This window comes from Rhinatrema bivittatum, chromosome 2, assembly GCF_901001135.1.
Source record: "Rhinatrema bivittatum chromosome 2, aRhiBiv1.1, whole genome shotgun sequence".
Lineage (NCBI taxonomy): Eukaryota > Metazoa > Chordata > Amphibia > Gymnophiona > Rhinatrematidae > Rhinatrema > Rhinatrema bivittatum.
The window spans coordinates 669,354,070-669,378,799 of record NC_042616.1 but is presented as its reverse complement, the minus strand read 5'-3'; the positions used below and the strand labels follow the sequence as shown (position 1 = coordinate 669,378,799).

The 24,730-nt window shown below is 47.4% G+C and overlaps 1 protein-coding gene across 2 annotated transcripts in view; it reads left to right on the top strand.

The window, feature by feature from the left end:
- The window catches only part of C2H8orf89 (chromosome 2 C8orf89 homolog), a 115,166-nt gene that overhangs the window by 22,052 nt on the left and 68,384 nt on the right, over positions 1 to 24,730 (top strand). For both annotated transcript variants that reach the window (XM_029591474.1, XM_029591473.1), the window contains exon 2: positions 13,484 to 13,535. In XM_029591474.1, the coding sequence (XP_029447334.1) occupies positions 13,484 to 13,535 (52 nt within the window). The remainder of the gene's footprint in view (positions 1 to 13,483; positions 13,536 to 24,730) is intronic.

The window sequence follows — 24,730 nt, the reverse complement described above, 5'->3', positions numbered from 1 at the left end:
AGGGCTGTCCTAAAGTTAGCCACAAACATATGCGGCTAGCTTTAAGATAGCCAGGTGTATTCAGCGGCACAATTGCACTGCTGAATATACCTGGCTAGTTACCCAGATATGTTTATCCGGCTAACTAGCCAAGCCACTCAGCGGCTGAATATTAGGCTTCCAGAAATGATCTTCCAAGCTGTCTTCAGGTGAGAAATAAGGGAAAACAGATCACAGATATTCAGCCAGTGATTCTTCAAGGAAGGATAGGCACATTGCAAAAGGGAAAGGCACTTTCCACAAGTGAAGATGGGATTCCAACTCTCTAGACGTGGGCCCCAGTAAGAAAGCTGTGTAGTCTGCAAGACAGTAATTACCAATCATGCAATATTCAGATAAAGCCACGTACTACACAGAAGGCCCTGCCACTGTTCAGAGCAGTGTCAGAGCCATAATCTATGAAGGCTTCCACCTCAGCACAGATTATAAGAGCTATTTTGACTCAACCACTTATATCAGTGCAGGCCAGCAAGAGACCACATTCAACATACACATCTGCACAGTCTGTTATAATGCTAGCATAGAAGTCTCTGCAGTCATGGGTGCAGACATTGTTTTGTGTAGTAGTAAAAGATCATGTATAGAAAGCTCAGCAATTCAAGGAACCAGACCACAAATCTTTGACTGTGGTTCCAGAGGTGAACAACTATTCCCCTGGACTTACCACCAGTATATCTCTCAGGTCTGATTCAAGAGACAATGACATTGGAAAGTGCTTTCAGCATTTCCTCAAGAATAATTTCAGGGATATGCTAGAACCTTCTTATTATGTTTCATCCATACTTGAGTCTCATCAGATGCATGTGCTACTCCAACCTCCAGCGATAGAGATTATAGATTTGACTTCAGTGATTAATTCACAGGAAAGTGAGCATCTTAAAGAAAGTTCTACAATAGAGGAAATGGACTTCATTTCTTATTTTTATTCCTCAAAAAATTATTGGAATTAATTTCTGGAAGCATCTAGCAGAGAGGAATCCACATGAACATAAGAAAATGCCATACTGGGTCAGACCAAGGGTCCATCAAGCCTAGCATCCTTTTTCCAACAGTGGCCAATCCAGGCCATAAGAACTTGGCAAGTACCCTAAAAATATGGCTACCTTTGTACTCCTCTCCACAACTTCTTACATATACTTCACCTCCTGAAGATCTCTTATATCTAACTTTCATCAAGAAAAGTTATCTCAGGAGATTCCCTTTCTCCTAGGACAAGTAGGATGGTACTCCTCACACATAGGTGACATCATCAGATGGAGCCCGGCAGAGAAAACTTCTGTCAAAGTTTCTAGAACTTTGACTGGCACACTGAACATGCTCCGCATGCCCTAATCCATACATCCATACGGGGTCCCTCTTTTGCGGAGCTGTTGTCTCATTGTCTTGGAGCTCTTCTTCTCTGGAAAACTTCCATTTTCAGCTAATTTTTTGTCTTGTTCCTGCCCTGGGTCCCTCTCGGATCCCCCTGCCGTTAGTCCTTGGGTGCGGTAAGTTCTCTTTGCGCAGTTGGTTCCCCATAATGGTCCCCTTCAGGGCCCGCAGGCCATCGACTATTCACCAGCCTTGGTTTTTCATTATGGTGTCATTGGGTTTTCGTCGGTTCCCCCAGTGCCCTCGGTCTGTGTCCATCACGGATCCACATGATGTGTGCATCCTCCACCTGGGGGCATCCCACAATGTTCGGGGGTGTTGGATTTATGATTAGATGACCCCCAAGAGTTGGAGGACCCGCCTTGATAAGATGGAGAAGCTTGTTGTCTCTAAGAGGTCTGAGTCTTTGACATCAGTGTCTGTGTCTTTAACACCGAAGGATCATGGGGACCAATAGGTTCTGATCCCTTGCCATCAGACTCTCCACCGGTAATACTGGAGGAGCGGAGGTCTGGGGATCGACCCTCTTTGGTCTCCTCTGGGTTGAGGGCATCAGGATCCTCACCTTCCACCATGGCACTGGGGAAAGACAGGGTAGCCATGTGAAATCGAGAAAGCATAGACATTGGTCGCCATCAGCGCATGGAACTGGGCTTGGGCTGGCACCGTTTCTTGCCGCGATGCCCCCAAAGCGTCCCCGAGGCGGTCCCCACCGATTTCGGTGCCAGGTACTGACCTCCCTCGCGGCTCCAAAGAAGATCTGCCACTCCTCCTCCTGCTCAGCCAGTCCTGGTGTCAGCAACCTTCGAGGAGGAGCTGGAGTGCAGGGTGCAGATGGTGGTGGATCGAGCCCTGTGGGGCATCGAGCCAGTACCTGGGCCGGTGGTCGCTGTGTCCTTGCTGGAGCCGCTGTTGGAGTGCCTCGATATTCTTCTCAGTGTCCTCCCCACTCAGATGGCTCCAGTGCCCTGGAGGCCGTCGATTCCCCGTGGGGCGCCGTTGCTTCCTCAAATCTGATGCTGTCCTCGTTCATGGCTCCTTGGATGAGGAGGCATTTCAAGACCGGCGGTGCTCATGCACCTCCTGTTCCCCTGCTGGCCCTACCAGGTCTGCCCGCGGGTCCATTGGCGCCATCGGGACCGTGCTGCCCGCAGTGCCCAGGCCTCTGGGTATACACAAGCCTTCATCCCCGGCTGATTTCAGGGAGGGCGATGCTTCTTATGACCCCTGGGGAGATAACCTCTGATTCCTCCTTGGAGGATTCCAAGGGCCTTCCCTCGGACCCATCTCCCCCAGAAGAACGTCAGAGGTCCCCGCCCGAAGACTTAACCTTTGCAGGGTTTTTGCAGGCCATGGCTGAAGCCATTCTGTTCCAGCTAATGACAGAGAAAGATGCTAGGCACAAAATGCTGGAAGTCCTCCAGTTTGTGGATGCTCCAAAGGAGGTTGTGGCTGTTCCAGTCCATAAAATCTTCAAGGAGCTGCTCTTGAGAATTTTGGAACACTCCATCATGGTGCCGCCTGTGAATAGGAAGGCAGATGGGGTGTACCTGGTCCAGCATGCCACTGGCTTCGAGAAACATCAGCTCCCCCATCAGTCAGTGGTGGTTGAGTCTGTGCTTAAAAAGACCAAATGCTCCTGGACCCATGCCTTGGCTCCCCTGGGGAGGGAGCATAGGGTGCTGGGTAGGAAGGTCTTTCAGGGCGCCATGCTGATAGCCCAAATTGCCTCCTACCAACTTTATATGACTCAGTACTCCCATTACCTCTAGAAGCAGGTTTAGGAGGTGGCTGACCGACTGCCCTAGCAGCAGCAGGAGGCTTTATTGGCAGTCGCACATCAGGGCCTTGAGTGCAGGAAGCATGAGGAGCGCTTCACCCTCTATGCATTTGAGACAGTGGCAAGAGTTGCGGCTGCCGGAATTGGCGCCCACAGGATGGCTTGGCTCCAGGCCTCAGACCTCCAGCCGGAAGTGCAGGAGAGGCTTGCCGACTTGCCATGAACTAGCGAAAATCTTTTTGACGATAAGATGAGGGGTGCAGTAGCTCATTTGTGAGACCATCACGAAACTCTCCAGCACCTTTCTGCCAGTACTTCTGATCTGCCGTTGTCGGCCAGGAGGTTGAAGCGACAAGGGCCAAGGCGCTCCTTTTTTATCATCAGTGGAAGTATTACCCACCTGCGTCTTGCTCCTGTCCGCAGAGGATGAGCTCTTGAGGCCATTCCAGGCAGCAGTGAGCTCCCAAGCCACAACCAGCACCCTATCTAAGCCCTGCTACAGGGTTTTGACTGGAGGGGAGGGAGCAAAAGCCAGTTGCCGGTCCCTGTGCAGTAGGACCCCCCCCCCCCCCCAGTCAGAGATCGGCAACGATTCTTTGCGGATCGATGGACAGGGGTCACCTCGGACCAGTGGGTTCTGTCCATCTTACAGCTGGGATAAAGGCTGAATCTGTTGGGTGTTCTGCCAGATTCTCCTCCGAACCCCTTTTGGACGCCAACAGCATGGCAGGAGATCCTCTTGACGGAGTTCTCCACCCTAGTAACGACCAGGGTAGTCGAACTTGTTCTTCCAGGACAATGGGAACGGGATTTCTAGTTCTGGTATTTTCTGATTCCAAAGAAAAATGGGATCTTCATCCCATCCTGGATCTGAGGACTTTAAACAGATTTATAAAAAGAGAAAGGTTCAAGATGGTCTCTCTGGGTACCCTGATTCCCCTCTTACAAAAAGAGGACTAGCTATGCTCCCTCAATTTAAAAGACAACTACATCCACATCAAGATCTTCCAAGGTCACTGTATATCTGGTTTGTGGTGGGCAAATGCTAGTTTCAGTACAGGGTGTTACCGTTTGGTCTGGCCTCTGCGCCACAGGGGCATGTTGGGAGTGCAAGTTTTCCCCTACGTGGACTATTGGCTGGTCAAAAGCACTACCCAGGTGGGGGCGATGCATTCCATGCGCCTAACCATCCAGGTTCTGGAGTCATTGGGATTCATTATCAACCACCAAAGCCTCATCTGAGCCCGTTGACTCAGCAGGACTTCATCAGGGCCCTGCTGGACACGACTCAGACGAAGGCCTTTCTACCCCACAGCAGGGCGCTGACCTTGGGCTCCTTGCGAGGGTGGTGCAGTGGAGCCAGCGTGTTTCTGCGAGGCAAATGTTGAGGCTGCTAGGGTGCATGGCCGCTGTTGTCCATGTCACTCTCTTTGCATGCTTGCTCATGCACAGGGCCCAGTGGACCCCTAGGTCCCAGGTTTGTCAGGCCACCCAGAGCCTCCGTGTTCACATCCAGGTTACGCCGTCTCTCAGGACTCTTTGTTCTGGTGGGGGAATCTCCACAATCTGCAGTAATGGGGGGGGTGTTTCAATGCTCTGCTATTTATTGTCCCATCTCCCTCCTTCCTTTTCCATCACCTTCTCTGTCTTGACTTTTTCATCTTAAGCCATTCTCTGTGCCCTCTAGTCTGGTTTTTACCTTCTACATTCCACAAAAACAGTTTTGCCAAAGTCTCCAATTACCTGATTTTGCTAAAAGCAAAGGTCTTTACTTGATCCCTATCCTCCTAAACCTATCTGCTGTTCTTGATACTGTTGATTACCACCTACTCATTTATACGCTGTCCTCATTTGGATTTCAGGACTCTGTCCTGCCTTAGTTCTCTTTTAACTCTTCCATTGTGCTTTTTCTTCTGGTGGATCCTATTCTACTACCACCCAACTATTAATTGGTGTGCGTCGGGAATCTGGGCCCTTTTCTCGCTATACTAATTTATTTATTTATTTCTCTTTTTTTGTATGCCACCTATCATCAACTAGGTGGTTTACACATTTCCACATACCTAAAATTTTAAAATAAATAAAATACAATATTAATACAAAATAGTATAAAAGATCCAACATAAATAAGCAACTCTTGACCTTCCCGTCTAAACCCTCCTGCTGCTTAACTCTTCAGCCCTGTCTCTTTACCTTTAGATATTATAAGCCTCCTTAAAAAGCCAGGTTTTTAGCATTTTAGCATTAGCTGTTAACTCTTCCGGCATTGATTTCCAGAGTACTTGTCCTGCCACTGTAATTGCTCGTTCACGCACCATGTTTAAACTAGCTTCCTTCACTGAGATGGTCACTAAAAGACCTTTATTCACAGACTATACCTCAGTTCTTTCAATACTGCTTCCTCTTGGGCAATCTGTGTCGCTCTCCCCAGGGCTTTTTGTGACCCCTCTCTCATAGTTCTTCACCACCCACTTCTCTGCGCTTCTCACGGGAGCTGATTCTGGATTCCCAGTAGTGTTTGGACACCCTTACAGGGTCATTCTCGGGACCTCTTATAGCACTACTCAGCTGCTTGGGCTGCCACTGAGTTGTCTGCAGCGGTTTCCTCAGCTCCCCAGCCACATATATTCCTCTCTGCATAGGAATCAGTAAGACCCTGGCCTACTTCCAGGTTCTTTTTTCTCTTAGCTAGGGAAAACTGGTGCTTTATGAGGTTCTCCAGTAACTTTCTCTGCCATTCCAGAAGCCTCTGCAATAATGCTTGCCAACTTTCTTCAGTCATGCTCTCAGACTTCTGCATTCTGGTGCTGCAGTACTCTGGCTGCTCCACTCCAGGTTTTCTTTCTGGCTGCACACCTTGAACTGCAGAGTAGCTTGCTTGCTGGGCGAGGACCCCGTCCTGTTCTCATTCACTGCACTCACATCCCACTCTGGCAGATTTTCTAGGGCCACACCCTGCTCAGCACAGCATTGCTGCACCAATGTTCCTGCTTCTTTTCTGTTTCCAAGACAAAACAAAGTAGATGTGAATCTGTTATTTACACTTTTGAATAATAGAAGGACTAGGGGGCATTCCATGAAGTTAGCAAGTAGCACATTTAAGACTAATCAGAGAAAATTCTTTTTCACTCAACGTACAATAAAGCTCTGGAATTTGTTGCCAGAGGATGTGGTTAGTGCAGTTAGTGTAGCTGGGTTAAAAAAAGGTTTGGATAAGTTCTTGGAGGAGAAGTCCATTAACGTCTATTAATCAAGTTTACTTAGGGAATAGCCACTGCTATTGATTGCATCGGTAGCATGGGATCTTCTTGGTGTTTGGGTAATTGCCAGGTTCTTGTGGCCTGGTTTTGGCCTCTGTATGAAACAGGATGCTGGGCTTGATGGACCCTTGGTCTGACCCAGCATGGCAATTTCTTATGTTCTTAAAATTCTTTTGATTTTGTGATTAGACGAAGAGAAACTGGTAAAGTGTTTCATAATAATGGACTGGCGACGGAAAAGGCTCTTTTTCTAGTGATGTCTAGTCTAGCCAAGCAAACTGAAGGAACATCTAGTATATTTTGGTTTAGTGATCTCAGGTATCTAGTGGTTTGTAAAGTCGAAAGATAGTGCAAAGCCAGATCGAAGAGGGGTTGTGAATGAGCGAGTAGATGATGGATAAAATTTTGTATTGGATCCTAAATTTAATTGGAAGCCAGTATAGAGAAAATGGTATTGGAGTTATATGATTTTTTAAAAAAAGAAACGGTTAAGCCTCGGGCAGCTGAATTTTGAATTAACTGAAGTGGTTGGATTGCTGTATCCGGGAGACCAAGATAAAGCGCATTACAATAGTCGAGACCAGAAAAGATCAGAGATTGAAGAACTGTACGAAAGTCTTGAAAGAAAAGAAGCGGGCAGAGACGCACTGCTTAATATTCCAAGCTGCATTTCTTAGGTCAGCATTGAGATGGGTCTTTGTGGTGTCAGCAGTGAATAACTGCCTTAATTCATTTCATTAGCAATCCAAAGTGATAATCATCATTGGATCATTTCGTCCTTTTTATTACTTGGCACTTGACATTTATCCTATATGGGTTGGTCGTGTAGATAAATCAATGCTTCGCAGTATGTGTTATCTTGATTTTCTTCAGCTCTACCTGCCTACTTTTTGCAACAGTGACTTTGCACACAGAGCTAATATTTGTTTTCTTTTGTATTGTGTGCTATCTCTTGCTGTAGTAATCGGGTAGCTATGGGCCTTTGTCTGAATCATATTAATTGCAATCCAGAAGGGCTGGGGAAGAGCTTGATGATGTCATGTGTGATCAGTATGTGATTTTTGAGTGCAGTTTTCTGATCTAGAAAACAATCTTAAAAAAAACCCCAATCTGTTCTTTGAGGGAGGCAGAAAAAAAGTCACTTGAAGACTATTTATTTCCTTTTTTGGCCTGGTAGTTCCTTGTTTCTCCTTTTTCTCTTCCATTTCATTCAGAATCTGTGCTGGGATCTGGCACTATGAGTCTTCATTCATGACTATCTGGCAATTTTCCCTGTTTTCATAGACCTCTGCCACCTTCTGTTCCTTATCTGCAGCAGCAGTCCTGAGTCTGGGGGCTATGCACCAGGACTTCTTCCAGAATCCTGTAAATCTAGCAGTCAGATGTTGCCCTTAATGATGACCACAGCTCTCTCTCCCCCCCCCCCCCAAAGCTGTGAGCATTACCCAGCTGCTCCGCTGTGCGGAGGGTTCCGAAGAGTGTCTGTGTGGCTGTTGCTAAGCCACTGTGCCAATCCTGGAGGCTGTTTCTTTCCACTTACCGTTTCTGCATTGCATCATTTTATTAAAGCATGCAAGTTGGTTAAAGTCTTGTTTGGTGAGCCTTACCCAGTATCATATCAGTTCCAGTTATTATTTATTTGCTTTGAATTTGTTCTGTATCTTGGACAGCTGATTTTTTTTAAATAGTAGTGTTATTTTTGTGACATGTTTTCTGACATGGACTGGCCACTGTTGGAAATGGCATGCTAGGCTTGATGGATTCTCGGTCTGACCCAGTATGGCGACTTCTTATGTTCATACTGGGTCAGACAGGGGTCCATCAAGCCAAGTATCCTATTTCTAAAAGTGGCCAATCCAGTTCACAGGTGCCTAATAGGATCCCAAATAGTAGATAGATTTCATGCCTCTTACACACAGGGAAAAGTAGTGGCTTTCTCCAAGTCTGCTTGGTTAATAATAGTTTATGGATTTTTCCTCCAGGAGCTTGTTGAAACCTTTTTAAAACACAGTTACACTAACTGTTTTTACAACATTCTCTGGCAGTGAATTCCAGAAGTTAATTGCGCATTGAGTGAAACAATATTTTCTATGATTTGTTTTAAATGTGCTAGTAAGTAACTTCATGGAGTGTCCCTTCGTTTGTATTTTTTTGAATGAATAAACAATTGATTCTAGTTGCCTGTTCCATTCCATTCATGATTTTATAAACCTCTATCATATCTCCCATGCGCCATCTCTTCTCCAAACTGAAGAGCCCAAGCTTCTTTAGCCTTATATGAAGCCATTCCATCCTCTTTATCATTTTGGTTGCCATTCTCTACACTTCTTCCAGTTCTGACATATTTTTTTTGGAGTTGCAGCGACCAGAATTATACACAGTAACCCTAGGTGCCCTTGCACATTGGAGCAAAATAGAGGTGGTATGAAATTCTCTGTTATATTGTCCCTTCCTTTCCCAATAATTCCTAGCATTCTGTTTGCTTTTTTGACCGCTACCGCAAGGATTTCAATATATTGAGCATGATGATGCTTAGATCCTTTTCTTAGGTGGTGACTCCTAATATGGAACCTAACATTGTGTATCCTGTTTGGATTATTTTTCCCTATGAACATCACTTTGCCCTTGCCCACATTAAATTTAATTTGCCATTTGGATGACCAGTCACACAGTCATGCAAGGTCATCTTCCAATTTCTTACATTCTGCTTGTGATTTATCAAATTTGTGTTGTGCTTCCTGGCCGCGTGGGTGCCGCGACCGGGCCTGCTTACCTGGCATTGCCGTTCACAAGCACAGGCTTATCCGCTGCTGCTAACCCCCGGCATCCCTGTCGCTCTCTGTGGCCTCCTTCAGCGTCCCCTTCTCCTCAGGCCTCTCAGCGGAGCTCCCATCAGGGCTCTGCGTCCTTGGCCGGCTCAACCCCGCCCCTAGGCGCTCGCGGCTGACCTCATCCTACTTAAAGGGCCCAGCGCGGGAAACCTTCGGCAGGCACACCCCGATGACATAATCAGCCTTCCATATATAAGGCAGGGCTCAAACCCTTGATCCCTGCCTTGGCAAGCAGGTCGACAAAATTTGTGTAGAAAGTTTGCCTGCATATTCCAAGTGTCTCCTGTTCCAGCTTCTCCTGCTTCGTGTCCTTCTCAGGTAGTACCTATCCAGACTGATTTCTTGGTACTGACCTCTGCCTGCCTGACCATTCTTCTGTCTGCCGCCTGGAACTGACCTCTGCCTGCCGCCTGGAACTGACTTCTGCCTGCTTGACCATTCTTCTGCCTGCTGCCTGGAACCGACCCTCGCTTGCCACGACTATGTACTGACTGACTCTGGTATTGACCCCCACTTTGGCTGACATCTCATGGACTGACATTCTGGCATTGACCTTTGTGCTTCACTTGGACACTCTCTTCTGGCCCCAAGTGACCTCCGGGCCTACGCACTTGGATAACATCCGTGGCCTCCATGTGGCTGGACTTGCAGGCACTGCCTGCCTCATCCGAAGACCTCTCTGAACTGTTGCCTTCCCGAGGTCTCCGGAGCTTCCGTTTCTGGTCTAGTCAACTCGCTCTGCATCAGCCGCACACCCTTCCTCGTGGTGGGCACACCTCTTCGATTCCTCTCCGGGAGACCACCAGAGGCCCACCCAAGTCCAGGTGGTCCGGGTACCCAAGCGCTCAACCTGCGGAAACCTCGGACTGTTATTGGTGAAGCTCCAGCTAGCCTCTGTCTCCTGGTGGCAGGCGCTCTCTGGGTCCGACCAGAGGGCCGTACCAATCCTGCACCAGGCCAAGGGTCCGCCTCCAGCACAACAGGTTGCTAAGGCCATGGACTCAGTGGAGTCTAATGCCATGCAGGCCATTCCTGGCCTGGCTAACCGTGTCCAAGAACAACAGCAGATCTTAGAAGCCTTGAATTCTTCTGTAGAGAAGATGTGTACACAATTAGAGGAATCCATCATGGCCAACTCAGGGGGTCTTGCTCAACCCTTACCCTCACGACCACCACTGTCTCAGCTCCACCCCGTTTTAATGGGGATCCGTGCCTTTGTCGAGCCTTCATAAACCATTGCTATATGCAATTTTCATTGCAACCCTCGCTGTTTCCTGATGAAGCAACAAAGATCACCTTTATCCTGTCACGCCTGGAAGGAAAGGCCCTGGCATGGGCTTCTCCACTGTGGGAGCATTCTGACGCCATCCTTTATCAGCTCCCCCAGTTCATCTCCATCTTCCGAAGGACCTTCGAGGACCCCGGCTGACAAGCGGTTGCCGGACACCACCTACTCCACCTTCGACAAGGATCACACCTCATTGCTGAGTATACAGTAGAATTCAGAACACTCGCTACTGAACTTGGTTGGCAGGAGGACTGCTTAAGGGCGCTCTACCTCGAAGGGCTATCTCCAGCCCTTAAGGGTGAACTGGCCGCTCATGAAATCCCTCTCTCTCTCTGGAAGAACTAATCTTCCTGGTCGGTAGACTTGACTACCGTCTCCACCAATGTCATCAAGAGGTAAGGGCTGTCAGAGCTCCTACTCCTCAACCTAGTACAGCGAGCCCCTTGAAAGCCTTGTCGGCTCCGCCGCCGCCTGAGGAGCCCATGCAAATCAATCATGGTCGTTTGACCCCTGAAGAGCGTCAACCACATCCTCTGGCAACAAATTCCAGAGCTTTATTGTGCGTTGAGTGAAAAAGAATTTTCTCCGATTAGTCTTAAATGTGCTACTTGTTAACTTCATGGAATGCCCCCTAGTCCTTCTATTATTCAAAAGTGTAAATAACTGATTCACATCTACTCGTTCAAGACCTCTCATGATCTTAAAGACCTCTATCATGTCCCTCCTCAGCCGTCTCTTCTTCAAGCTTAACAACCCTAACCTCTTCAGCCTTTCCTCATAGGGGAGCTGTTCCATCCCCTTTATCATTTTATCAAAGTCTCCCTTTTGAAAATTAAATGCTAGTACAATAGTTTTCCTTAATATTTTTCCTCCAGTTTAGTCAAATTTGATCACGTTTTTATCACTATTGCCAAGTGGCTCCTCTATTGTTACCTCTTTTACCAAATTCTGTATTCCACTAAAGATTAGATCTAAGACAGCTCCCCCTCTCATTGGTTCCTGGAAGCAGCCATTTATTTCATCTACAGATTAACTTCCTAGCATATCCTGATATGACTTTTACCTAATCAATATTGGGATAATTGAAATCTCCCATTATTATTTTGTTGCCAAATTTGTTAGCTTCTCTAATTTTTGTTAGCATTCCATTGACCATCTGTTCATTCGCTCCAGGTGGATGGTAGTTTATCTCCACTGCTATACTCTTTCCCCATCACACATGGAATTTCTATCCATAAAGATTCCATATTGCATTTGGTCTCCTGCAGAATGTTTATCCTTAACATAAAGCACCACATCCCACCAAGTTGATCCACTCTATCACTGTAATATAATTTGTTCCTTGGAATTACACTGTCCCATTGGTTATCCTCCTTTCATCAGGTCGCTGAGATGGCAATTATGTCTACCTTCAGTGCTTTGCATTCAAACTCTCCCATCTTATTTTATAGAATTCTAGCATTTGCATACAGACATTTCAGACTGTGTTTTTTGTTTGTTTATATACCCGTCCCAGCTGTTGACAGGGATAATTTGGAATCTTTAGTTGAGTCTGTTCTTTACTTATACACCTGGAATTTTGTCTTTATTAGAACCTCTCTATAAGGATGCTCTAACGTCCTCTGAACCATGTGCTGCTGAGTGATTGTCTGCTTTTTCTCATGTACTAGCTTGAAAACTGCTCTATCTCTTTTTTTAAATCCTTTTCATAGAAAATGTCTAAAACTGATTTCCACTTTAAGGAAACATTAAAACCTTTTATTTTGAAGATGTACAAACTTAAGGGTCAATTTTAAAACCCCCGACGCGCAAATACCGGGAGAAATGTTGCGTGGCCGCGTGCATTTTCAAAGCAGCCTGGCCACATGTATATCTCCTAGTATGTGTGGAAGAGCCAGGTTTCAGAAAAGGGGCGGGCCGGGGGGGGGCTGGCCAGGACAGCATGCACTGGCAGCGAGTCGGCACATGGAACTTACTGCTGCTCATGAGAGCAGGTAAGTTCTAAAATTAAAAAAAAAATAGGTTAGTTAGGGGGGGTTTAGCTAGGGGTTAAGGAAGTTCCCTTCCCATCTGCTCCTTTATTGGAGCGGATGGCGGAGGGAACTGGGGAAAGACCTACTTGCGTCGGCACGAGTTTGTTAAAAAAAAAAATCCCCCCCCCCCCCCGTGTGCGTGTGAGTCGCCACCCACCCGCACATGAGCGCACCAATATAAAACCGGGCTCGCATGTGCACGCGGGTTCGGATTTTATAAAATGCACCCAGCAATGCGCGCATGTTATAAAATTGGTGCGTCCATGTGCACTCGCCAGGAACCGCACGCACGTGGACGCCTGCGCGCTCCTTTTAAAATTGACCCTTTAGATTATAAGCCTTCTGGGGATAGGGAATTACCCACAGTACCTGAATGTAATCCGCTTTGAAGTGCCGAAAAGCAGAATATAAAAATTAAAAAAATAAGTAATCCACATTGTAAACACATGTGGAATATTGGTTTGCCAGTAGAAAGGTGTGTCCCAAACTGAAATTACATTATATTATGTGCCAAAATGGTGAGATAGCTAAGGCACTGGCTGGCTTTGGTGATGGGTAGACTTTTATTTTTAATGGATTTTCTCTAATTCCTGGATTGTTGCAAATAAATCTTTTAAAAACAAGGGGGTTCTTTAAATGGAAATATTTTCCGGGGCAAATCTCCCTTGAACGGTATCTCTTATGTTGTTTTGTATTTTCTTTAAATGTCTGAGTTCAGGAAAAGATATTGTGGTGACGTTTTTCTCCTGTTCTATGCACGCTCATTAAAATAAGACGTTTGACACTTAATTTTATAACGGACCTTGCAGGATAGCAGAAGTATGATATGGTTATCTAATAATGCCCCTTTTATATGTAACATTTTTTGTCTTGTGTTCTAGAATTACAGGGGAAAGACTCCAGGTGCCTTGGTAGTTCATGCTTCATAGATAGGTGAGTGATTCATTACATATATATTTGTATTAATGCAGCATTGCACACAGCATTGAGAGTATCATACCTCTTATCAAGCCTCATTCCTTGCATCTTTACTCAATTAAAGTTACCCCTTCCTTAATTATTCCCATCTCTAATCCCCAATATTGGCCACCCCTACCATGGCCTCTTATTTGTTTTTTGCCTGTATGTTTTTTTTCTGGACTAGATTTTTTAACTCAAAGAAGCAGGGACTGTCTCTTATTTGTCTCTTTAAAGTCCCATGTGCATCTCGTATATGCTAGACAAATGATGATACTACTTCCAATATATATTATGCACAGTTGCTAAAGAAACCCCTCTGCCTTGTGGCTCATAAACTGTCTAAGTTGAAATACTCCCCTAGGGATATATAAGCAGTAAAGTGAAATGAGAGGTACCCATCAGTCAACTGTTTCTGTCAGGAAGCTGCTGCAGGATCATGCAACTTATCAACCCCACCCCTTTCCTCAAGTTGGCTCAGCAGAGAGTTTGCTGATGAGGAGGGAGCAAAACACACTCTCTGAATTTTGGTAACAATAACTTTTGTTAAAAGGTTATTTTCTTTTCCGAATGATGAATAACATTATCTGTTTCAGTTCTTGGATTAGTTGCCCTTTAATGCCATGCCCTTTAAAGGAATTTATATGATGGGGAGAAAATACAAGTTATTAAGCTACAAAGTGAAAAAGAAACAGTTGAGTTGCTGTTGGTTGTCTTAAAAAAATCTAAGGGATCTAAAATCTATGTAAATGTAATAAATGGACTGCAATCACACGGGGAAGAGGTAGATATAGACATGGTAGATAACAAACAAAGATTAGGTGCTGTAAATGGGGGACTTACATCTACCATATGTGGATTGGAGAGTGCCATCTACAGGATCAAGTAGAATTAGAGTGACACTGGAATTCATACAAGAGGAGCCCATTCATAGTGAGGTGACACTGGGCTTGATACTGATAAATGGAGACAGTAACATTAAGGTTATAGTAGGGGACAACCTGGAGTCCTGAGTTAGTCATTACATATGGGTGACATCTTGCTGCACAGAATGGTCGAGTCTCTACAAGTTGTAGAGCTTTGAGCTCTACTGAGCATGTGCTGGAGTACCTGTGTGGGCATTGCCTCACAAGCCTCTTCAGTCATTTTTTATCCAAGTTGCAGCATGGATGAATGCTTATATTTTCCTAGGATAAGCAGGATGGTAGTCCTCACACATGGGTGACATCATCGGATAGATCCTGGCACAATACTTTGATCTCAAAGAATCTAGAGCTTTCAGCATGCCCTACTGAGTATGTGCAGCTGTAATCATCACCCTGCCCCTAAGTCCTTCAGTCTTTTTATTTCCTCAGAGCGGTGTGGTCGCGGAAACTGTGCGCTCTCTTCTCACAGATTCTGTAAGTGATTTTTTTCTAGCGTTGCAGCTGTTTTCTTCCCTTTTCTCTTAAAGTAGTTTTATTCTTCTTTCCAACTGTCTTCCGGCCACATGATGGGCTTGTCCCTGTGAAGTCTGGCAGAATCTGTTGTTTAACCCCCCCCCCCCCCCCAAAAAAAAAAAAACAACCTCTGCTCTTGCAGTTTTTGTATCAGTGTTCTCTCTTTGCTCTATTTGTTTTTTCTCTTTTTTTACGGTGCTGACAGGACTGACTTATGCAGTTGGTTGTTGATCTGTGTAGGCCGCTGAGCCTGGGGACTCGCCTGAATTCTACCCAGGCTGGAGTTCCATTGCAGTTCACCGATCGATCAGCATCGATGGATTCAGATGGTGGAAGAAGCGAGGACCATGCCGTTCCTGTGAGGGGGAGACTTCCTCCCCACATCTCAAGGAATTAGTCTCCAGGGGCGGGAGCCCTGGATGACATTGCCTCCCCTCCTACTTGCCAACCTTGGCAATGCTGTCTCCCTGGGAGAGAGGTTGAGCGGAGCCTGGACTAGCAGCTTGCTGCCGCACCTTTGTGCCATGCCTATGAACAGTTGCCCGTGCACAGCTGTGACCAGTGCACCATTCGTCCGACGCATCAATGTTGGGACTATGTCAGGGACTGGGCCCATCTTTGGGTACCATGGTCACCCTTGATGCCTTTGAGGTCCAGGGTCACCCTCATTGCCATCGAGATGAATGACCACCCACAATGCCTTTGTGGCCTTCTGTGCCATCGGCATTGGTGGAACTGGAGTCTTGCTGCACCAGCTTGGGCATCAAGGGGGTGGAGTACAGTGCAAGTCGACACCCTCGATGCCGCTGATGCCTTGAGTATGCACCGCCATCAGTGCCGTGGTGCAGCGCACTCGTGCCCTCGATGCACTCAATGCCACGGTGCCTTTAATGCACTCACCACGGTGCCCTTGGTGCACTCGACTCTGTGGTGACCATGGTACCATCAGTGCTGCTGTGCCCACGTTGCCCATGGTGCTTTTGATGCCTGCGTGTCTCAATGCGACCGATCGCTCTTGTTCCATCAAGGTGCATGCATGGCCACCCTCGGGGTTGCTGAGGTCAGAGTGGTGGCAGGCCCTCGATGCTGTCGATGTGTGTAGAATCAATTCTGCGGCAGCCCTCGATGCTATCGAGAAAAGTACCCTTGATGCCGCGGACCCCCAGTGCTGCCCCAATACCATTGATGCCTTCAAGGCCATTGAGGTGTGGGGCCACCATAGAGGCTTTCGGGCCACCTCTCATTACCGCCTCAACTACATCAAGCTCCATCAACCAGGCACCGGGTTCGCCATTGAGCACCCTTGTCGCTCCTGAGGCCATCAACCGCTGGGGCTCTCTGAAGCCCCTGCGTGACCCTGCCCTCAGGTAGCAAAGGTATTTGGCCTCTTATGGATTGATCGCAGGGGTAACCATCTACTTGAGGCACCTTGGTGCACTGGTGCATCTCTACACAGTGGTCCGGTGCCCTCAAGGTTCCAGGGTGGTGTCCACTATGGAGCACTGAGAAGCTAGGAGCTGTCCCTTCAGTAGACGATCCCAGTATTGGAGGCCCTGCCAGGATTCACATACCATCATTGTTAATGGGCACTAACGAGGCTCTCATCAGCCATAATGCTTGTGAGGCCATTGAGCTTGCAGCATCGACACCCATGCTTTCCATCAACCGTTTCACCCACCAGAACCCTCCCAAAAAACCCTTCCATGGAACTAAATACCTTTGAGACCACTGCTGCTTCCGAAATATAATCTATTATTAAGAAAATGAGACCATCCTCACACCCCTCAGACACAATCCCCACCAAAACCCTCCTGTCCATCCCTAATATAATAGCCCAACCTATAGCCGACATTATAAACAGATCTATGACACTTGGCAGATCTATGACACTTGGCACAATCCCAAACTCTCTTAAACAAGCGATAGTTAAACCCATATTAAAGAAACCCAAACTTGACCCTGCTGACCCCGCCAATTATCGTCCTATCTCTAACTTACCCTTCATAGCAAAAATCCTAGAAAAAACAGTCAATCGACTACCTAGACCAATATCATATTTTATTCTCATCCCAATACGGATTCCGTAAATATCACAGCACTGAAACCCTCCTTCTTTCCCTAACAGATTACCTCCTTAAAGGCCTGGACAAAGGACACTCGTACATCTTGGCTCTACTAGGCATATCCTCCGCCTTTGACACCATCAGTGAAATTGGCATCTCTGGAGTCCCTCTTCGCTGGTTCAAATCTTACCTTAGCAATAGGCAATACAAAGTTAAAATAGGAAAGAGTGAGTCTAAAGCAATCACCCTGACACAAGGTGTCCCGCAAGGCTCTTCTTTGTCATCCACCTTATTCAACATATACCTACTACCCCTCTCTCTGAACTTGGTCTTCCGCATTTTATATATGTGGACGACGTACAAGTCCTCATACCTGTGACTCACACCCTACCCAATGCCATTAATATATGGGAAACTGCCCTCCTCTCAATCAACAATCTACTCACTAACATCAACCTTGCCTTCAATGCAACTAAAACAGAACTCATGACCATCTCTCCACAAAACGTCACTATCAATCTCCCCCCTCTCTATACGCCCCACCCACAATTTCCTTTTCATAACATGTACGCGACCTAGGCATTATACTAGACAACCAAATTAATCTAAAAAAATTAATTAATTCCACACTAAAAGAGTGCTTCTTCAAACTTCACACCCTAAAAAAATTAAAACCCCTTTTACAGCTCAACGATTTCCGTACAGTACTCCAAGCCACCATCTTTTCAAAAATTGATTACTGTAATGCCCTCCTCATAGGCCTACACAAAAATACAATCCACCCACTTCAAATGCTACAAAATGCTGCTGCCCGCATCCTCACTAGTACCCGCAAAAATGAACATATCTCCCCTGTCCTCAAGGAACTTCACTGACTTCCAATCTCATCCCAGATCCTATACAAGACCCTTACCATCATACATAAATCCCTACACAACCATAATATGCAATGGTTCAACGACTCCTTACTATTTCGCACCTCCACAAGACCCACCAGAAATCAATACCTGGCAACACTACATACCCCGTCACCCAAACTCTCTACCACCAATGACCATGCACGTTCTATTGCAGGACCTGCACTATGGAATATCATGCCTGCTGAGCTACGCCAAGAACTCTGCCCAAAAAAGTTTAAACAGAAACTAAAGACCTGGCTATTCAAGCAGGCATATACCTGAATTTCTCTTCTCTAACTCCCTTCTCGCAGTATATCCTAATCTATACACCCTTTCCCTTCCACTTATCCCCACTCCTCGTAACTTCCCATCCTTTTCACTATGCTAAGCTTTTTGAAGAAATGCCTCCCTATCAAACTTCCTCCTCACCTGACCCACTTCAGCACACCTCTCCTCCAAACCTACCTCAGAAATGCCTTCCCCTCCATTGCTATACCAATTTTACTGTAAATATTTGATACTGTTTATACTGTAAATATTTAGTCATTCTTTATCACAATTAGTTTAAATTTAGTTCTAACTTGTTTTAAATATCAGTTCCCTGTAAAGCCTTTTATGCTACATTCATGTTCTGTGTAAACCGAAGTGATGTTCCCAACGAATATATAAAAAATGTCAAATAAATAAATAACTGCCGTTCTTTTTGGCAACAGTGACCTGTGGGTGGGCTGCAGGGCCTCTCCCTGCAGCCACCTTTGGGCGAGTACCTGTCGGGGCCTCCAGGTGGTCAATGTCTGTAGGCACCTATGGCGCCCGGGGGATGGCGCTATTTACCATCAAACTAATTATAGTTCGGTTTAGCGCAGTCAAGGTCCTGGGTGCAGAGTCGTTGGGTGCCCGGTGGTGGCTTTGCTTTGGAGAGCGCGAAAGTGCCATGGGCCATATGAGTACCGTCACTGCTCTGGGCACCAGTGGCTACAGTCTGACATTGCAAGACATATCCGCAGTACTCCATAAGCACCCATGATCACCAGGGACTTCGCTGCTGTTGTTTCCTGCGGGACTCACAGGTGAGCCAGTTCCAGCGCAATTTTGAGAGGCCGCCTCTTGAAGCATTATCAAGTGCTGGAGGGGGCTATGCCATAGACTTCCACCCTCCACCAGTGGTGCTGGGTCTATGCCATAGATCGCATCCCCTCCACCAGTGGTGCTGAGGATGCCGTCGTCACACTGTTTCTCTGCTCTGCTGGAATTACTGTGACATTGATGCACAGCTTATGCGGTTGGGAAAGTTAAGGCAACTATTCCAAGTGCTTCGGACGCTGGTAGGTGGCATTCTCCGTTTGTGCAGTCGTCAAACATTCTAGGGTTCTGCCATCTTTTGTCATGGTCTTAACCTCGTGTCAGTGCTTACCGCATAGTGCTGAGGAGCACTGGCGGGGGAGATGTCATTGCATATTCTATGCTTGGTCATGGAGCAACATGTAGCCCCCAACTCTGGCAGGTGGTTCTTGGTCCTCGCTGGGGTGTGGGATTTCTCCCACAAGCACAGCGCTTAAGATCATAGGTGTGCCGCCATCCTTCGATGGGTTTACTACAGCATGAGTTACACCCAACTTGCTTTCGCATGGAGGGCTTCCAGTTGCCCTCTTTCACCTGGGCGTTTGTGTGTGTGTGTGTGTGGGGGGGGGTGGGGGTTCCCTCTGGGTGGTCACAACAGGTTGTGTTCCACAGCCCCAGGACTGACCTAGGACTGCATTTCTGGTTGGATCCTGAGGAGAGTGGACATAGAGAGAGTAGCTCGCGAGTCCTCTCCTTTCTCAGCAGAGGAATGTGTCTTTCGAGCTCTACCATGTCCGTCTCCCCTTGTGGAAAGGTTTTTCTCTGATCCAGGTTCCCGATCCTCTGCATCAGCACGTCTCCTTGGAGGCTGGGGCTGGGGAGTAGCAGCGACGGTCATTGGACCGTCTTTAGCTGGGGTCTTTTGGGGATTGCAGTGGCGACCTCCCTTCTCCAAGGCTGGCTGCCTGTGGTAGGTTGGTCGCTTCAGCACCTTAGCAATCAATGCTTGTACCTCAACTTTCCTTTGGGAAATTCCTAGGTCTTTTGGGATCGAGAGGCCCCAATCCCGCTGCTTCCCTCTCCCCTCTGGGAGATTCGACTAGGTTCCAGAGCAACCCTTTCAGGTTCCCCTCTGGACATTCGACTATGCACCCCTTCAAGGGGTGTCCCCTGTTTCTTTTCCCGGATAAGGGATGGCACTGCTCTGACTGGTGCCAGCCCCAAGAATAGTTGAGTATAGCACTCTCCCTTGGGTGTTCTAAGACCCAGCAGGTCTATCCACGAGGGAACCTGTCCAGTGTGGCTCCCCGGTGACCCTCCAGGTTTACCCCTATTCGGGAGTCACTTTGATATCTGCTTGTTGCGACCATCGCTGCCCGACGTCTCCACTCCATCCACCTTACCGCATTGGCGACTCCGTCCAGGGTTGATGGAAGGCTGGCTGACACGGCGTCTTTCGGCTGTCCTCGTCCGGCGTCCCCGGACTGGCCCGACGCTGCAATCCGCCATGTTGACCTGATGCCTAAGGGCGCACATGCAGCGCGGCCCCGCCTCAAGTACCAGAAGTGGCGCGAACCTCAGGGGCGTCCCCCTGAGATGACGCCATCCGCTTCAGATATTTAAAGGTCTCTGAATTGCTAACAACGCGAGTTAGCAAGGATATGGATTCGTTCTATCTACACTACTCTACTCTGCCTCCTCGGACTAACCAGGGGTACCCGCTCCTCGGGGGCCTCGTTCTCTCTTACTATGTAGATTGCAGTCTGGAACAGGTACTCGCTCCTCGAGGGCCCTCGTTCCCGGACTTCTTTGAATTCACTTCTGCCTGGAAGTCATCACTGCGTACTACATCTGTGAGTTACTATCACTCTCTCAGAGCTTTCCCTGGAACCAGGTACTTGCTCCTTGAGGGCCTACTTCATTCCAGCTCCTGGGCTTCTATGAGACATTGTGTGAGTGTTACCATCAGGTTCTGTCCATGAACTCTGCATATCCTGCCTACTCACTATATTTCAGTTTCTCTACAGCTCAGCCTCCAGGGATTGCTGTTCCAGTATCTGAGGGACTACAGCCCAGCCGGGCATTCCAGCTCACTACTGCCACCTCTGGTGGTTCAGTATACTGTCTAATAAAAGAACTAGTGTGTGTCTGTCTCCTAACTCTGAGCCTGACCGGTGGTCCCTCTCGGAATCTTCCCCCGGGGGCGTGGTCATCTGCCACTGGTCCAAGGATCCACCCACAACTCTCATAAATAATAACACTGCTGGACTCTGTGGGTATCTTCCTTAAGGATCGCTATTATCAGTCATTCTTGCTTGTGGGACCCTCCTCTATGAGGAGTATTTCAGTCCATCACCTGGGTGATCGTGCCTTTCACCCTTTTGCCATGTCTATGGCTGAGGGAGTTGGGGGTTGAGTACCCTGCAACAGAGGCACTGCTCTCTGCTCGCAGTTGCGTGCAAGCTACTCTTCCCCCTTTTTTCAGGATCACCCTGTCTGCAGACAGTGGAGTCCTGGGTCATGCAACGTTGTCCATTGCTGGGCTACGTGTTCCCTTAGGATGGGAAGTATATGCACTTATGGCTGAGGTACTGATACTTCAGTCGGGTGCTTGGTACTCTGTTCCGAGATCACCCTGGGTCTGCCCTGATGCCTTTTGGGTTTCCAGGCTGGTAATGAAATCATATTCTACCCAGGTTTGCATGGGACTCCTCGGCTTCCCATCTCCTAGTGGTGCCTTCGGGATTTCTCCCCTGGGGCAATTGCTCTCAGTTTCCGCTGTTCAAGAAGGGCTCTAGCTCAGTGGGTTGCTCCCTGCTGGTTTTGGCAGCGAGTTGTTCGCTTGGGGTTGATAGACAACCTGACGACTTGTGCTTGCCCCAGCAGTCCACCACGCTGCCTTCTTGTATTCTTCATGCCTTCTGACTTCTGATTGGATTGTTGGGAGGGGAGGTAAAGCTAAGGAGTCTGTGGTATATCTCTGTATACCTGCAGGGAAGGATACATCACGTTTTTTCCACTTATTTTCACCATTCTCTGGCCAACACTGCCTTAGTTTTTCTCCTTCTCGAAGTTGCCCAAAAGGCTTTCCTGCTCCCCTTGTGATCCTGGATAGATGAACTTGTTCTGACAGGTGCTCTTGAGTGAGCTTCAGGCCTATCTCATGTCTCTGCTCGGAGTTTTGGGCTACAGGTCTGTTTTGGGGATTGTCCCTCATCCCCTGAAATCCTTAATGCTATCCTGCGCGATCAGCTAGGTCTGATGCTTCAGCACCCAGTGTCTGTCCCAGGCCCTGACGTGGTTTACTGCTTGTTCTTCCAAGCATTGCATGGGTTTCTTCTGCCCATTCGGCCTATGAGCCAAACCTAGGCACTCTTCTCCAGATATATTTGATCCTTTGGATGTCAGTGGACAGCAGTTTATTTCAGGAGGGCTCTCGGCCCCAGTTTGTTTTTCGGTTGTTTTTTCACTCCGAAGGAAACTCTGCAGTTTTTGTTCAAGAGTCTTTTTCTTGTTTACATCTCTGGGTCTTTCTTGTATCCAGGAAGATCTAGATCCATTGTTTTTGTCAGGGTTTCCTTATCAGGCACCCTGCTATACTGTTTTCCGTGATATGGAGTTTGCTTCTGCTTATACTTGCATCACTCCTCTGCCTCAGGCATTCCTGCTACGCATAAGGGTTTGTGTCTCAGTCTTTTCTATGGCTTTCTTTTAGAACCCAACTCTTCTCCAGCCTGCACCCCTGGTGGGTGGCCTGTCAGGCAAAGGAGGGAGGTAGTGCCCCAGCACTGTGTGGTTTCTACTTTGTCCTGCTCGGACAGCCTAGAGATAGGGATTCATCCGTGTGTGAGGACTACCATCCTGCTTGTCCTAGGAGAAAGCAGAGTTGCTTACCTGTAACAAGTGTTCTCCTAACAATACCCTCCCACCTCTCCTGGGAGTTAGTTTCTCTATGTATTAGCTATATCATGGCATGAGGAACTCTGCCTAGGGTGCAGGGTGATGACTACAGCTGCACATGCTCAGTAGGGCATGCTGAAAGCTCTAGATTCTTTGAGATCAAAGTTCCATGCTGGGCTCCATCCGATGATGTCACTATGTGTGAGGACTAACATCCTGCTGTCCTAAGAACACCTGTTACAGGTGTTCATCTGGAAGGGACGCCCCCAAGGTTCCCGCCGTGACGTGGATAAGACTGGTCTGTGTGCATGCGCGCACACCTAGAAAGCCTTGATGGCAAGATGGCGGTCGACGGCATCCATGCCGACCTGGGAGGCCTGGAAGTGATAGGCAAGGTCGTAGGTAGCTAGCGGAGGCTGCCAGTCTACCCCACGGAGTCAGGGAAGTGAAGAAAGGTGAGGAGAAGTGGTCGCAGCTATCTGTGACCGGGCGTAACAATAGTCAGGTGGCCATGTTCTAAGTCAACAAACAGGGAGGAACAGGATTGTGCATTCTCTTCTGGGAAGTGCTAAAAATCTGGTGCTGGGCAGAACAACATCAAGCAAACCTGCAGGCAACTTATTTGCCAAGTGTCTCCAACATCCTAGCAGATTGTCTCAGCAGAGTATTTTGAACTCATGAATGGCCTCTGCAGCAGTCAGTAGCAAACTGTTCGACTTCTGCAGTCTACCAACAGTGGACTTGTTTGCATAACAGAAAAACACAAAACTAAATTAATTTTGTTCCAAGTGATCCCAGACTAGCCCAAGATGCTTTCCGTCTCAATTGGAGCCAAAGCCACATGTACTCTTTTCCTCCAGTATCTCTCATTTCCAAAAAGTACAGAAGGTTCTTTAAGATCATGCCAACCTGAACCTCATAGTGCCAGCATGACCCAGACAAGTTTAATATGCATATCTCATCAAGCTTTCCAGCAGTCCTCCTACACCCTGGGGTCAGACCCTGCTCTTCTAACTAAAGATGATATATCAGAGAAAAAAGGAAAGCCTGAAGTGGTATAGTGAAATTGAAAGGTGTCTAGGAGCAATGTGTAGAGACAAGTGAAGAAATGGCAGAAATATTAAACACATACTTCAGTTTGGTGTTCACTAAAGACCCTGGAGAAAGATTGTTGCTGGTTGACAAGACCATAGAAGGGAATGGGGTAGACACAACTCCTTTTACAAAAGAGAATTTATGCAAAGAGCTAGGAAAACTGAAAGTGAACTAGGCCATGGGGCCAGATGAGGTAAATCCCAAGATACTCCTGGAGCTCAGAGATGCCCTGGGGGGATCCGCTGAAAGACCTGTTTAATAGATCCCCAGAAAATGGAGTGGTGCTGCATGATTCGAGAAGAGCGGTTGTGATCCCACTTCATAAGAGTGGTAGCAGAGAGGAGGCTGGAAACTACAGGCCAGGTAGCCTCACCTCTGTGGTAGGAAAATTAATGGGAACTATGCTCCAAGAAAGGATAGTGAACTATCTACAATCTGGTAAGTTGCTGGACATGAGGTAGAATGAAATCACCAGGGGAAGGACTTGTCAGACAAATCTAAGAACATAAGAAATTGCCATGCTGGGTCAGACCAAGGGTCCATCAAGCCCAGCATCCTGTTTCCAACAGAGGCCAAACCAGGCCACAAGAACCTGGCAATTACCCAAACACTAAGAAGATCCCAGGCCACTGATGCAATTAATAGCAGTGGCTATTCCCTAAGTAAATTTGATTAATAGCCGTTAATGGACTTCTCCTCCAAGAACGTATCCA